The 16735-nt window shown below is 43.1% G+C and overlaps 1 protein-coding gene across 1 annotated transcript in view; it reads right to left on the minus strand.

Annotated features, from left to right (window-relative positions):
• Nucleotides 1-476: 476 nt before the first annotated feature.
• The window catches only part of stx1b (syntaxin 1B), a 41621-nt gene continuing 25362 nt past the window's right edge, over nucleotides 477-16735 (minus strand). Inside the window, exons 4-10 of the mRNA XM_035180617.2 lie at nucleotides 14708-14782; nucleotides 13560-13633; nucleotides 11966-12074; nucleotides 11751-11824; nucleotides 10849-10986; nucleotides 10653-10763; nucleotides 477-10106 (exon numbers count right to left, since the gene is read on the minus strand). Of these exons, the coding sequence (XP_035036508.1) occupies nucleotides 10026-10106; nucleotides 10653-10763; nucleotides 10849-10986; nucleotides 11751-11824; nucleotides 11966-12074; nucleotides 13560-13633; nucleotides 14708-14782 (662 nt within the window). The 3' untranslated portion in view covers nucleotides 477-10025. The remainder of the gene's footprint in view (nucleotides 10107-10652; nucleotides 10764-10848; nucleotides 10987-11750; nucleotides 11825-11965; nucleotides 12075-13559; nucleotides 13634-14707; nucleotides 14783-16735) is intronic.

Genomic DNA, 16735 nt, shown 5'->3' on the forward strand with positions numbered 1-16735 from the left:
GCTGTTTGTGAATATTTTATATATATTGAATCACAAAATGTTTTATTGTAAAACCAAACTCATCAGCAGTGATAATGATATAAAACCTATGATAAGATAGATAAATAAATATATTACTGTCTTTGATCATGTTGAATAGAAATATCATGTATAGATCATGTATAGAACACGCTTTTTGTGCTTCTCATTTTCTTCTGCATCTGCATTTGTTTATGAATAAATTCTGTTTCTACTGTGGAAACTCTGAATTGATTGATTGATTGACTGATTGATTGATTGACTCACTGACTGACTCACTGACTGACTTTTTAAACATGGAGCCAAATATGGTGAAATGTTTACAATCTGTTGTGACGTTACGTGAACTCTACTTCCTGGTGCAGGTTCCTACACAATCTCTGTTTTCAAAGCTGCTGAATATGAGAAACGTGAGTGAAAGACAAAAAGCAAGAAGACGTCACGAGGCAGAGGAGGAGTACACTTAACAATCCTTTTCTTTATTCGTTTTTTGTCATTTCAATATGTCTGTCAGGGTTTGTTTTTTTAAGTTTTTATTTTAAATTAAAATTTGACACACTTATAAAAGACAGCATCTGCATAGAGTTGTCATCTTAAAGATCCATGGGGCGGGCGCAGAGAGGGGTAGGCAAATTGGTAAAGGGGGGGTACTGGCACATCACATGAACTAAACAGAACAGCCAACAGCAGTACGAGAGAGGGGGTCGGAGGAAAGGGGGGTTGGAGGGGGGGGACAGATCGCTTTTACATTACGCTACGCACACATACACGCACACAAAAAAAACGGGACACAAGTTGCATTTCCGGTCAAAGTTGCGTCTAAATGGCGATGGCCCTGTCCTCCTTTAGTTCGGCTTTTATCTTTTTTCTGACCTCACGTCTCTTTCCTGCCATTTCCCCAGAGAAAGCTCAGATCTTTATTTTCCCGGAAACAACAAGGTTTCATTAGAAGGTTTGTGTGATGACGTCAGTTCCTGCAGGAGGTCGCAGCTCATTGGCCGGGCCTGAACGCCTCTGCATGAATAGGAAAGCCCTTGATTCTCTGTATATTGCACTCATTGTTGTGGTAGGCCTGTGTGAGGCGAGAGACCGGGCCCAACACAAGGTGGCGACTCTGGGAGGAAAGTTCTCCTCAAACCCATCGAAGCTGCACTCGAACCAAATCACTTTGTAAAGCTCCTCCACACAAACCTGAGCTACTTCCATCAGCCGAACCTTCTCAGAAAAACATGACAACGTTCAACTGGTTTGTGGCAAAGGATCGAGGCTACGTCCACACGACATCAAGCGGATCTCTGTTAGCAAAGAATACAGGATCAGTACGACTTTATTCTCCATGTTGTTTCTACTCTGGTAGCTGAGGCTAGGTGTTTTCTTTTGGAAAGAGGTCATGTGACAGGAGACAAATCAGAGAAGTCTTCGTCATGACTGAAAAGAACCAATCAGCAAGAGGCTGTGAGCGTCTACATTTCCAAACATTTCAGTTTTTGTTCATCCAGAATAAAACGCAGCTCTGGAGTTTTCAAACTAAAGCGGGATTAGCAGTATATAAACTTCTCTGTTTTGCCGTGCGTACATCAGACAATTTTTTTTTTTAATGAAAACGAAGTCGTATGGATGTAGCCTGAGATTTGATTTTCTGTTTGACCTTTGAGCGATGTCTTGTGCTTCAATGCTTTGAGAAACGTAAGCAAAGACCTCCTTCAGGAACCAGGCGAGGACGAAACAGCCGCATCAGAACGTGACAGAGAAGCTGCAGAAACAGGATTTTAAAACTGCTCTGTTTTACAGACGGCTGATGAAATACGATGGTGCTAACGTCCTAACAACCTTGAGACACTTCAGGGAAACGGGACTCCAGCTTGTTCGGACTGCTACCGTGGCGACCAACGACAATATTATGATGAAGCCTTTAGCTTTTCGTCACTCAATCATCGTGACATTAGGACGATTTAGCTGTGGAGAGACTCCGACAGACGTGATGTCTATATGGGACTATAACACTTTTTTCTTAGTTACATTTGACGCTCTAACCGTCGGCAGTTGGGCTTGGTGGTGTTAGCGGCCTGTTTGGGGCCCTTCTCGGGATCTGGCAGGAAGTTTTGGAGGAGTGGGATCTGGCTAAACTCTGAGTAGAAGTGGCAGGTAAAGAGTCCGAGGTTTAGGTTGGCTAATTAGCTGTGGTCGAGAGACATAGTGTTAAACAGAGGGAGAGAGAGAGTTCAAACCGCTAACAGGGCTTCTGAAGTGATCAGGGGGTGTGGCCTGGAAAGCCCTGGAGGCGGGATTCATTTTCCTAATATGGAGGGAAGCACTTTCATCAGAGGAGCCAGTGGGCGGAGCCTCTGGAACTGGGGTGATGGATGATGTGTGGTCGACGCCGTGTTTACGCCACAGAGGAAAGGAACCTGCTGAAACTCGAGATCTTTCCACTTCTGTCGTGGATTTGAATTTGAGACAAAAAAGAATAAAAAGATGTGGGTGAGTAAACAGCTGCTGGATCAGAGGATTTCAGCAGGTTGGTGTAAACACAAGGTCTGAACTGAGCATGACGGACGAGGACGCTGGAAGCCACGTTTCTCCCTCTCTCTGTTTTTGTCTCTCTGCCACAAAGAAAGAAGAGAAGGTTGGAGGGCGGAGTCTTGGACGAGCGATATTTGACAGGAGAAGCGAAAGTGGCAAAAAAGGACAGAGATCGAACTACGTGTCAACTTTGACGGGAATAGATATCTCATGAGATTTATACATAGACATGCAAGTCATTTTTTCTCTCTTTGAAGTTATTTACAATAATTACATAACACAAAGAATCCAGTTTCAGTTTGACAAAATTGCGAGCATTCAATATTACTACTATTATTTATGATAACATAACTCAATTTGTACTTCTTTAATTCATTGCTATTATAGAATCGTCATAACCTCCTTTTTTATGTGTGATCACTTTGCGTGAAGCCGTTCGTTCTCCCTCTGGGTTTTTGCAAATGTTTTACTGCATTTTATTTGTCATTTATGGTAATAATAATAATAACAATAATATTCATGATAAAGTTATTTAAGTTTCCTACTAGCTGTGGCAGAGACCGTGTGGGTGTGGTCTATCTCCATGGTCCCTTCCCTGACCTCTCCCACCCCCCACTAGGGAAAAAAACACTGATCAAATCAAATACTGTCTCATACGACGAGTGGGCGGAGCATCAAATAAATCATCGTCAGAAACAACAGTTAATATCGAGTTGCAGCTGCTACTGCTGACAAAAGCAGGAAGAAGCCACAACGAACAAACATTTCATTTATCATCATCCAGAGCAGGGCACTGAACAGGTTTTGGTTTTTGAAAATTGTTTCAGGAAGACAAAAATCATCACAGAGAAGAGTTTAGTTGTCCGACAACGGAGGAACAAAAAGTACGACTACGTTGAATCCGCACAGTCTTATACTCAGCGTCTGTTGTGTACAAACATGGAAGACAGACGCTCTGGTTCAAAATGAAAAAAATAATCTGCAGAAATAAAGACAGAACGTGTTGTGTCCACACATGTCTGACAAAGAGTCCATTTTCGATTAGTGTGGGAGACAACATGCCACGCTACTTCCACACACACACACACACACACACACACACGCTAATGGCTAATGGCTAACGGCTAACGGCTAACGGTAAATCAATCTTTGGAGTCTTGGCGTCGCATCCAAACTCTCTCCGGATGATTTTTTCCTGCTTTCGATACCCCGCTCTGACAAAAACTGTACACAGCCAATAGAAGCGCTTAATGGCCACGGAGCCACATACATACAGTTATAGAAATGCAGTTTGTTGGTGTAAGAGATATGTGTGTATGTGTGTGCGTGTGTGTGTGTGTGTGTTGTCTATATATGTGACTTCAGTGGACAAGGCTGCAGTTTTTTCTCACAAACAGGAAAATGCTGATTGAAGGTTTATTGGAGCTAGCTAGCTAACGAGCTAACACTGGATCCCAGGTGATGATGTTTTGTCACACCTCAATTTCTTCTCAGTTGCAGTAAAAGGATAAATTATCGCTATAGCATGTGCACAACAGTAATCGTATACAGGTCCTCTGGATACAATTTATATGATCAATTGACCAAAAACCAGCTGAGCCAATCAGAACTTTGTAGATTAAGGTTGAAGACCAGAATTTTTTTTAATGGTCACTAAAAATTGAGTGACAAGCATCGATGCACGTCGCTGTACGACAACCTGCTGCAAAAACAACCCCTAAATAAATCAAAATATATGTTTGACCCGTTTCAGGCTAACTGCTAATGTAGCTGCCTGGACAAATAACTCCAAACTGATTGGTTAAGAAAAAAAAAAGCTTTCTCTTTGTACAGGATGATGTGCATAGACATCAAAGACAATGATTTCTGATCAAACCTACGTGTGGCGCAGCAGAGTCGACTACGTTAGTGTTTGCATAACTTGCACTTGTTTTTATAGTCATGTGCGTTCCGAGAAAAGTGCAGTCGAGGTAAAGAGTCAAACAACAGAAAAAATTGAGTGGTGACATTTCAATCAATTACAACAAAGCATTGTTAGCTAGCACTGCTTCATCGGAATTTACCCGACTGCTATCTTAGTGAAATTTACTGTTATTTGCACACAAACACAAACAGTGAGGAAGCTTTGTTTGGTTGGTTTTGTCCGGTTATCTCCGTCCGTGACTGACACGCTAGCAAATCCTTCAAACCTGCAGACAAGCATTGACCTGTAGTGTGAACTCAGAGACTGAAACAAGCTGTTCACAAATGAATGACACCATAATAACGAGATTAACAGCAATTAATAAATAGAATAAGAACGCACAACCATTGTCTCCTTATACGTCTCAAATGGATAAATGTACATATGCTAGTTTTTTTCACAGATGATTATGTGTCATATTCCTCCACTCATGTGATGACAAACTAACATCTACAAGTGGAAAGGAAAGGTGGGGTGGAGCCAGAATGGTTTGTTAGAGTTGATTGGACAGACCAACATGCAGTGAGGGGTGGTGTTGGGCAGGGGGCGCTGGGCTTTTGTTTTTATAGTTATGGTACCATTTCATGTTTTATTCTACTTTATACGTTTTCATTTTGGACGTAAATCTCGTAAACTTGACTCGCGTTGTGCTCTTTGATATAAGCGGCAAACATTTTGAGAACACAAGAGGGGAAAGCAAAAAACCCTTTGGTTTGAATTTACATAAATATAATAACAATAACAGTGATCATGGCGTCCATAAATATGTCTGATCTATTATTTCTTTCCTTTTTCAAAAAAAACGAACAACACGTCAAACGGCTGCAACCCGTGATCCTGCGATCGGATGCTTTGCACATCAAAACAAACCTGTGCTGCTCTGACACAAACACACACACACACACACACACACACACACACACACACACACACACACACACACACTCGCACATTTATGCACCAATCTTGTTTCACTGAAGAGGAAGGGAGGCATGCTGCACACACACAAGGCCAGGTGGGGGCGACATGAAGTTAGCCCATAGGTCGAGAGCTCCACACTTAATACAATAATCAAAGACGGCGGGAACAAGTCCTCCACAAAAACACAACACAGGGGTGTGACCGAACAGGAGGTTCGGAGGTCAACATCAGGTTTTGGGGGAAAGCAGTAAAGATGAAGTTGATGGCAGCATATTTGAAAAATATCAACTTTTCCACAATGTTCCAAAAATATGTTACAAACAACACGTTGACACTTAACGCCAACGTGTGTTTAACATTTAAATTAAATTCAAATAATTGAAACAGCAGACTAAGTAGGAACAAGTTAAGTAGTGCTAACCAAAGATGGGTCCGATGAGCGGTAAAGTGCATGAGGTGGAGGGCTGCTTGGGGTAGGGGTACAAAAACACCATCATGCAAACTCCACACTGCTTTTGCATGCCTTTATTATTATTATTATTATTATTATTATTATTATTATTATTATTATTATTATCACACACAACGGGATTTGTGGGGTCTGCTGGGGAAGGTAAGGGGCAGAGTACCGAGCCTGAACATCATTTTTTTGAACAATCCAACAACTACAAAACAAATGGGAGGAGCGATGACAGCAGGACAGGGAACCGAATACTTGGACAAACTTCCGAACCTTGACCGAGTTGTTTCGCTAACCTTAGAGTCTTTATGCTGTTGTGATGTTTGTCCGTGTTTTCTGTCCCTGCAGGAAGGGGGCAGGGCCTGATGGAACAGGAACTTCACGTACACACGTTCACATACAACAAAGAAATGTCAGTGCTAACAAGCTGGCTGGTGTTACGACGGCATCCACACATCACTGATTTTATCCACCGCAATCACCACCACCTAACCAGGCACACCGCAACGACCGTGACGTCACCTCGACAACCATCGACCATTGAGAACATGTAACTGAATTGACTATTGTGTGGCTGACTTAAGGATGCCACAGGCAGGTGACCAACAAAGCACTGTGATTGGTGGAGTCAAATGTATTGACTTTGAAAACAGCAGTTTTCTGGATTTGTGAATTCCCTAAATATGTCTAACACTTACGAAATGAAGCAGAGCTCTGAAATAGAACAAGACACCTGGGAAATGTAGAATCAAACACACTCAGGATTTGATTTACAGGGGGAACAATATCTGGTTTCTAATGTTGATACTACACTCCAACAAAACCACTTGGAAACCACTCATAAAGACATTGACAACACATTAGCAGAGAAAAGTGCTTAATTCATCTAAATCTACTATGAATCTGAACAAACATCTATTGGACGTTGCTGCTTGGAGGGGTTGAGGCTCTTTGCTTTACTGGACACGGGTTCAATTTTTCGTTTTGAGAATTAAAAGAATAAAATAAAAATTCCCACCTTAGCTTTTCTCCAAGCATAAAAATCCTGATCCTTTTTTTTCATCTAGCAAACACAGCATCACAGACGTTACAGCACGAACAACATGGACTCCCGATAAAAGTCAAAATATTCAACAGTGACTATTTCCTCATGTCTGCATGTCGCCCTGGAAGCCTTGAAAAAGCAGCTAGCATGAAGTTTTACTAACCATGCTGTGGCTTTGATGCTGCCTAACGATTGTTGTCAAACACCATATTATGCTGTAGCATCTTGTCAGAGTGAAGCCTTGAAGAGCGATTTGACTTTTTAATCAAAGAATCAGGTGTTTTCTATCACAGTTGTTGTCAGTATCCTTCATTCATCCAGAGAACAAATGTAAACATCAAATAACGTCCCAACTTGATAGCTTCTAACCTTGGGGCAGATTCGAGACACAGTGAGCGAGCTAGCAAACACTTTGTCGGTCAAATGAAACTGAACGAGTTTATTGCTTTGAGTGTAGTGTTAATTTAAAGTGGTATTTGTGGTTAAGGCTAAAATGACAGTGAAAGTGTTGTGACGGTGAAAGATCGTCCGGCACAGGCCTCAACAGAAGTCAGTGAACCTTCGTATCACAGAGCCTGTGCACAGACGAACTTCCTCCTTCAAACTACAACTTCGCAGTTCTCAACAAACTCAACAACTTGATGCAGGTGTATGTTGTCTCAGTCTAGAGCTATGGTGATGTTAACACAATACTCAGATTACAGTGATGACTAACTTGTTTCTGTCACTAAGTCATGATTAGCCTAATTTAAATTAGCACGTTCTTTTCAGCGTCATTTCTGTAAAAAGAAGCAGAGAAGTCCCGTCGTCTTGTGCAAACATTCTGATAATTGCTAATGCTAACACAAAGTGGGTGTTTTTGCTTTCTGTATATTGCTACATGTTTGCAGTGTCCAAATGTTTTACTGCTGTAAGCTGTTCATTTAGAAAGCTTGACAACTATAATCTTATAAGCTAGCTACTAGCTTACAAACTAATTAGCAATCAGCTAAGAGAGCGATCGAAGCTAACGTTAAGATTATGTTTTGTCAGGCTACAATTTTCAGGGGGAAGAAGAAAATGTTTCTCAATTCTTTCCCTCGTTGTTCTGAACATCAGGAAAATTTCTTTAACATCAAAAATACCAGAAAACTTCATCAATCTCCAACAAGCAGCTTCTACATGATCTACACAAGCTAACGCTACAGCATGCTAAGCCACACAGTCTAACACTAGCGTTGGCATGATGTGGGACACGGGAAAGTTAAAGGTGTGTGTGTTAAGGGGGAATTTCCCGTGTGTGAAACATTAAATATTCATGCGTGTCCTGTGTTGTGAATGTTTATGAATGTGTGTGTGTCACATGATCCACCTTCCATGGAGGAACAAATCCTCTCTTGTTTAGTAGCACCTGTGTAGGTCAGGCATTCAAATAGTGTGAGTTGAAATCACACACACACACACACACACACACACACACACACACACACACACACACACACACACACACACACACACACACACACACAGGGATGCAAGAAGGAAACAGGCAAATGCATCAAATCATACGGACTAAACAACAACCACTAACTGATGAGGCCGATACGTCACGGACACGTCACGCACTAAAACAGCAGCACCACAGAACAACGAAGCAACAAACGCTCCCCTTTAAAAAACGAAAAAGCAACAATTTACCACGACACTCAGGTGACCGGGGCACACCAGCCACTTCAGGGTTTTCTACGTTTTCTGTCCATCTGCTTTGTTGTCTGACTTGTTTGTACGTTTTTAAACATTTTACTTTATTTTATTCTTTATTTTTTTATGTGTTCTTCCTTTTTTAGAATCTTCCAGAAGAACAGTTGTGACAGATGTGGAGACGACAGCCGGCTTTGACTACGATATCTCAGCGATCAGCGCGATGAGCCTCTTGGTGCGTAACGTGAACCCACTATCTTCATTGGCTATCTGGGCGGGAGAGGCGGGACAGGTCGCCTTCCTCTCATCTAAACTGCATAGATTGACCGTCTGTCTCCTCCCACCTTCCCTTTAACCCTCCCACCGCTGTTCTTTCCCACCATTCACCCATCAGTCAACATGTTCTACCACTAGAGGGCCTCCCTCCCCATGCTCTGTGGTTGTGGCTCCAAGTGGGAGGTTGTTGTCATGGAAACCCGCCATATTGCAATGACGCGTAGCACCAATCAATTGGCGTCACGCTCCTTTCTGTTTATAACTACTGTGACAGCTGGGACTCTGCCGGTCAGAGCAGATTTTACAGGCTGACTGAGGTGAATGACAGGAGTGAGCAACCAATGAGGGATGGTTTTAAGAGATGGCTGAGGCAACGGCGAAGTCGGGCCCTCCCTCCTAGAAACAACTAGACAAAGTTGGTTCAACCAACAGCAGAAGGTGCTCGTCCTGCGGGACAAAGTTCCAGAGCCTTGCTTCACTCACATCTGCGCTCTCGAACCTTCTGTTCCAAAGTTCCAGAGCTTTGGAAGGTTCTGATGGAGCTGAAAAGATGGAGGTGAACGTTCTGCAGTAGAAAGACATGAGCTCATTTATTCAGAATAAGCTCAGTTACCAGAAAATAAACAAAGAAAGGTTCCTCTGGAACGCTCGTCCCGCAGAAACAGCAGCAGTCGCCATCGCTGTCCTCGGAGACTCTCGAAAAATGAAAGAAACTTAAAAAATAAGAACAAAGTAAAACAAACAAACAAACAGAGTAAAAGTCATATTATAGGTCATAATCTTTTACAGGTAGCTAACCCATGTGTTGCTTCATGTTCAACACATGTACGCATACATCTGTAATAAATAGTTGGACTATTTGTACCCTCTGTTTATATGTTATGTATTTATGTCAGCTATAATGCAATGGTGTTTTTATTGTATTATTTTGTCTTTGTTTTTGAACCCCACCCAACCCCGTGGTGTTTCCTCTTATCTGTGATGAGACTGTTATCTCTTCCTAGCTAATAGGTTTTCTGTCTTGCATTTGTGTTTCAAGTTTTTGTGTTGTTTTCGTCATTGGTGTTTCTTTTCTCTGCTGGCTGTCAGTCAGACGGTCGGTCGGTGTCGGTCATCACAGCGGCAGGTGGCGGAGCGTCTTAGAAGCCCAGCGTGCCACCGATGGTTGACGCCAGGACCACGCCCAGGATGACGCAGCAGATGATGATCATGATCTTCTTCTACAGAGGGACGGCAGAGAGACACATGTGTTAGTAAAGACAAGGTTAGAGAGCGAGGTCTGCTGCCCCTTCTGGACCTCTGTAGCAATTACATCTAACTCCTACAGAGAAGTTTAAACTGTAACTAACAGAAATATAACTAAACTACCAGTGTTTTCAAGGGACACAATCTGATAGAGGACCATTATATATCAAATATACCATTATATCATCAAATAACTAATTCAAACCAAACTGATCAGAAACACATCAGTGAGATAAGAACGACCTGAAATTACAGAAACCATCTTTGACAAACTTTTATTTAACATCTACTTTGATGTTTTACTTTGGTCCATGTCCCATCTGCTAACATGGAGGAGGAGAGGTTTATGATCTATACTACAGCCAGACAGCAGGGGGCGATAGACACTTTGACTTCACTTTAGGGAGCTCTCATGTTGTCCATCTTTATTTAGGTCTGTGTTCTCTGATTGGATGTTTCCTGAAGTGTATTCTGGGAGTTCTGGTTCCTAGTGGTTCTTGTTTTTCTGATGAACGTGTTACCTTGCGAGCCTGGCTCTGGTATTTGACGGCCTTCTTGGTGTCAGACACGGCTCGCTCCACGTAGTCGACGGAGTGTTCCACGTTGTACTCAATTCTGTCAATCATCTCTCCCTGAGAGCAAACATATGAGTTTAGCAGGCCACGCCCCTACAGCCGCTGAACATGCAGACGCATTTCCTGTTAGCACATGACGTACCTGGCTCTCGACCAGCATGGCCATATCCACGAACATGTCGTGCAGCTCCCGGATGCTGTTTTCCAGCTTGATGATCTCGGTGTGTCGGGTCTCGATCTCATTCAGAGCCTGCTTCGTCATCTGAGAGTCCATTTTAATCTGCGAAGGGTTTCAACACCAACGTTATTTTACACCCACACTTTTAAAAGAAGAGAAAGTATGTGTCATCAGGATCAATGATTGAATGATTGATGAATCATTTCATTGTGGCCAGTGTCATGTATGTAAACTCTACATGTCATTAAACATAAGATAACATTACAGAGGAAGTGGCATCAGTTTCGTTGATGAACTTTTGGAAAAGTGAAAACATTTCTGCGGTGACGTCCACTTCCTGTCACCGGTGGTCACGATGTTCCTAATGTCACTTACCTGCTCACGGTGGCACTTAACACCTGCCGTTAACCTCGTGTTCACTCAGCTCCACTGGTCAAAGTTCAGGTGAGTCCACTGTGACATCACCGGTGGGCGTGGCTTCAACCAGAGGAGCTCAGCGAAGCGTTCTGATTGGCCGTTCTGTGTCCACTTACGGCAGCTGACCACGAAATCAGCTCACATGATGCTTCTGTCACATGACCTAAGCTTTGGCACTAGCAGATATGTGAGCTTTTAATTTGAAGGTGCGAACGATAATGTGAGTGAACCCTTCAAAATAAAAGCTCCCATGATGCAGCAGCTGGCATCTCACTCATCCTCCCATCACCCCCTTGTGGTCATGTGACAACGGCCGTATTCACTTGATGCCTCAGCGCACCTCTGGGCCGTTTGGCATCCCTGACAGATTATGCCTATGATTATGGGATGCAGAACGGCCCAGGTTATCGTAACCCATGGCAACAGCCGGGCTCAGGTGCGGTGCTTACATCATCGGTGAAGATGGCCAGCTTGCCGCTCTCCAACATGTCCTCCAGCTCCTCATTGGTGGTGGTTCTCCCAGCTGCACACAGAACACACAGAGTCACACGCTACATCACGTGACCAGAGCATGTTGTATGTTGCAGTACTCAATGATCTGCAGCTGTGTGTTGTAAGTATGTTGTTAGCATGTTGTTAGCATGTGGTATGTTGCAGTACTCACTGATCTCCAGCTGTCTCTGGATGCGGTCCTTGCAGCGGTCGCGGTACTTGGACTGCGTGGTGTTGTACTCAGTCATCACCTCCACAAACTTACGTGACAGCGTTGAGTGCTGCAGGACGACAACGTGTGACACGTGTGTTAATAAAGAAAAAACATACGATGAACTAAAATCATGGTTCTGACCCATGACTTCAGTTGAATGCATCAATATTAATATTATTATTAATAATAATACCTGTGTACTTTTACTTAAGTCACGATTTATCTGCAGGACTTTTTTTGTTTTTTTGTGAATGTATTTTTACAGTGTCATGTAATTGTTGAACACATTTTTAATATTTGTAGAAAAGAGATCTGAATATTGATGCTCCTGCAGTTCTCCTCTCCACCACCAGGAGGCGGCAGGGAGCAGACTGAGGGAGGGTTTAGCAACCAATGACAGAGCAGAACACTGCAGGGTGAAAGGAAGCTGCGGGAAATCCTACGCTCCCTGAACGTTCCCTGTGAGATGCTTAAAGGGGACATATCATGCAAATTCCACTTTGTTAGTGCTTCTCCAGGTTAATGTGGGTATCTGGCTCATGTCTACCAACCCAAAGACTCTGGGGAAAAACACTCGCGCGTTTTGTTATAGTTCCTCTAAGTCAGAAACGTCATGCTTGAGCGACTCGATTGCGCTTCCTGGGTTTTGTGTCGTAACAATACACTGGAAGTCTCCCTACATGGTCTTGGCCCACCCCGTCCCGTCCCGTCCCCCCACACTCGTTACTTCCGTGTTTACACCGGAGGCAGCGCAGCGCCGTTCTCCAGCACGCAGCCGCCTGGCTGTTCACACGGGACGAGCATTTCTCCGCTGGTCAGCCCCATAGACTGTATATATAAGGTCAGCCCGCGATTCTGCTTTCTCCGCTTGTTGTTGTACCCGTTGAATGTCGGGGTTCGGGGGTAAATGATGGTCTTCATAGCCCCCCCCCCTCTCTTTCTCTCTGTCTGTCTGCTTGTGTGCTTGTAGTGGGGGGAGAGGGGACATTTAATTATGTGATTGGGAAAATTAAAACTCCAGGACAACAGAAGGGAATACAAAGTATGGGATGCATATTTGATAATTTATATCATATAAAATATGTAATTTATATCGTTTAAAATCATGGGGGAGAGGGGGAGGGGAGCTGGCTCATTAGCATTTAAAGGAACAGGCAGTCAAAACAGGTCACTCTGTGGAGGGCTGTTTTATACAGGGTAAAAAGCTGTTTTATATGATCCTTGTGGTATTTTGACCAAAGTATGTTACAGACATTTCATTAAGACCCCAAGGAACCATATCAACTTGTGGTACAATGGGCATGCTATGTCCCCTTTAATGACGCCTGGACATTTGAGAAAATCTTATAATCTTATAATGAATGTGCGATAAGTTTCAGATCTATAAACTTCTAAAAAAGAGAATAAAAACGTTAAAATGTATAAATAATGAATTTTAATATTTGTCATAACATTTCTGTTTGTAACATATTCATGTTTAGAATTAAATAAATCAAGGCCAAGAACTTTACTTACTATGCTTTCAAAATAAAAGTCTCTTGAATAATCTCACCTGTGTCTTGCGGATCCTGAGGTCCGCCGATGATCTGTTGAGACCCTCCTCCTGCTCGATGCTCTGCTCGATCGCTGCAGACACACACAGACACACACAGACACACACAGACACACACAGACACACACACGATAAAGAAAATGATGTAAGTTTATAAATCTGATGAGTCACAGACACGTCAACTCTGAAAGTTGACGTGTCTCTTCTTGTGGCAGCGCTGTCAGACGTGAGATAATTATCATAACGTACGATAACTTTTCCCTCTGTACGATGTACGAAAGGGTTCGGGTCAGTAACGCCATAATTCTGGTCATGTAGGATAATTTCATAATTTAGTGACAAAATTAGAAGCGATCAGTAGAGTAAAATGCTTCTTGTTTGTAGCATGTCAGTCTTTTACGAATCTTCTCACACATGAAGTTTCTCTAATCAATCACTGGCAGAGGATGGAGGAGAAACAGGAAACGAATCACGGCCACCTGTTCATGCAGGTTGGACGATGCTGTAGGTTGTTAGTTGAACATGTGATGTAACCCCCCCCCCCGCATGACAGGAAGACAAACCTATAGACATGCTGCAGAGTGTGTGTCTGTGTGCGTGTGTGTGAGACAGGACAATAACACTCAGGCCTCATGGGGTTTCCAATTATAGCTTATCTCCAGCACCACAGCTATTCTCAGTCTGCATATGTACAGGCTGTGTGTGTGTCTGTGTGTGTGTGTGTGTGTGTGTGTTCCAACCTCTGGCTGTTCATATTAAAGCAGTGATGTCCTTGAACCATCAGCATGAACCAACGCTGCTGCACTGACTGACGAGCTTTAAACTGACTTGTGTGTGTGTGTGTGTGTGTGTGTGTGTGTGTGTGTGTGTGTGTGTGTGTGTGTGTGTGTGTGTGTGTGTGTGTGTGTGTGTGTGTTGATGTTCTCTCTTCTCTAATAAAAGACGAGGTCGTGGTTTTTATCTGAAACCACATTTGATGTGTGTGTGCCTGCTGGTGGCGCTACAGGCGAGGTCAGAAGGTCAGACCATCACATTCCTGGGTTCAGATGTTAAAACTTTCAGGGCAGCTTGATGATTCATCCCAAAAACAAAAAGCCTCCTCGTCCTTTAGAGCAGGTCAGAGTTCAGAGGAATATGTCTGTGTTTACCTTTTAATTTTGAACGAACTTTATTAGCTGTTTTCTTGATGTCAGCTGTGAGGTCCTCCAACTCCTGCTTGGTCTCTGCAAAAAACAATCACAGAGCGTTTGTTAAAATGTGTTTGAAAACGTTTTGATGGTTTTTACTGGTGGACGTCAGCTTCTGGGTCACCTGTGAGGAAGTAAGGAAGCCTGAAGAGGACAACAACACACATGCGAGAAAATATTTCCAACTCTGTTTTAACTTTATAGTTCTCAGACATGACCTCCGGGTAAAATGTGCAGACTTGTCTACGAAGTTCAAATGCACCAAATGAACGTCCTCGTGGTTCAAACATTATGTCGTCGGAGGTGAAGCAGCTGCTTCCTCTTCTTCTTCTTCTTCTTCTTCTTCTACTGTTTAATTCTGTCTCTACTTCCTGTGATTGGTCCAAAAGTCCAAACTATCCAACAAAGTGTTTTCACTGCAAACCAACAGAACCTGGTTCAGTCTGATCCAGACCCAGAACTCCTCTTCTGGTCGGACTTATCTAGGGTCCCGTCTCATTTCATTCATCTTTTACATCATCACATCAAAAGTCAAGTTTTCATAACACGTTGATGTGATGATCTGTGAACATTCATGTAGTTTGATCATTCATCTATAATCAATATTATTTCTGGTTGTTTGATCTGGATTTGATCTTGTTTTCATCCACATGACTGGATCTGTTCTTTATTCTACACTTCATCTTTCTCTCCTTCTTGTTTCCAGGTTTTCTGATCCCTCTCTCCTCTCGTCATGACCAGATATTCACCTGTTCATCACATGTTGCACATTAGTCATGATTATTACAGACGAGACTCACGTGTGGTCGGCGGTTAAACTCCTCGGCTGGTCTGAGGTGCACTTCACGTCATGCAGGTTAAACATGCGACAGAAAAACAGCAGAGACGGACGGAGGGAAAAGACGAAGGTGGAAAAGAAGGGAACATCCAGGGAGAGAGAGGAGGAAAGAAAGAGGACGATAAAGGAAAAGCACAAATAAGAGGATGGAAAAGAAACAGAAAAAGAAAAAATAATCATCATCATCATGCAACAACACAAAACATCAAGCTAAAATCTGAACATGCAGAACGAAGAGACGACAAAATCATACATGTTCCAGGGTGAGGTCTGATGTTATGGATCATACGTGTTCCAGGGTGAGGTCTGATGTTATGGATCATACGTGTTCCAGGGTGAAGTCTGATGTTATGGATCATACGGGTTCCAGGGTGAGGTCTGATGTTATGGATCATACGGGTTCCAGGGTGAAGTCTGATGTTATGGATCATACGGTTCCCGGGAGTCTGATGTTATGGATCATACGTGTTCCAGGGTGAAGTCTGATGTTATGGATCATACGGTTCCAGGGTGAGGTCTGATGTTATGGATCATACGTGTTCCAGGGTGAAGTCTGATGTTATGGATCATACGTGTTCCAGGGTGAAGTCTGATGTTATGGATCATACGTGTTCCAGGGTGAAGTCTGATGTTATGGATCATACGGGTTCCAGGGTGAGGTCTGATGTTATGGATCATACGTGTTCCAGGGTGAGTCGATCTGATGATGGATCATACGGGTTCCAGGGTGAGGTCTGATGTTATGGATCATACGTGTTCCCGGGTGAGGTCTGATGTTATGGATCATACGTGTTCCAGGGTGAAGTCTGATGTTATGGATCATACGTGTTCCAGGGTGAGGTCTGATGTTATGGATCATACGGGTTCCAGGGTGAGGTCTGATGTTATGGATCATACGGGTTCCAGGGTGAAGTCTGAAGTTTGGATCATACGTGTTCCAGGGTGAAGTCTGATGTTATGGATCATACGTGTTCCAGGGTGAGCTCTGATGTTATGGATCATACGTGTTCCAGGGTGAAGTCTGATGTTATGGATCATACGTGTTCCAGGGTGAGGTCTGATGTTATGGATCATACGTGTTCCAGGGTGAGGTCTGATGTTATGGATCATACGTGTTCCAGGGTGAGGTCTGATGTTATGGATCATACGTG

This window comes from Hippoglossus stenolepis, chromosome 16 (assembly GCF_022539355.2).
Source record: "Hippoglossus stenolepis isolate QCI-W04-F060 chromosome 16, HSTE1.2, whole genome shotgun sequence".
NCBI lineage: Eukaryota > Metazoa > Chordata > Actinopteri > Pleuronectiformes > Pleuronectidae > Hippoglossus > Hippoglossus stenolepis.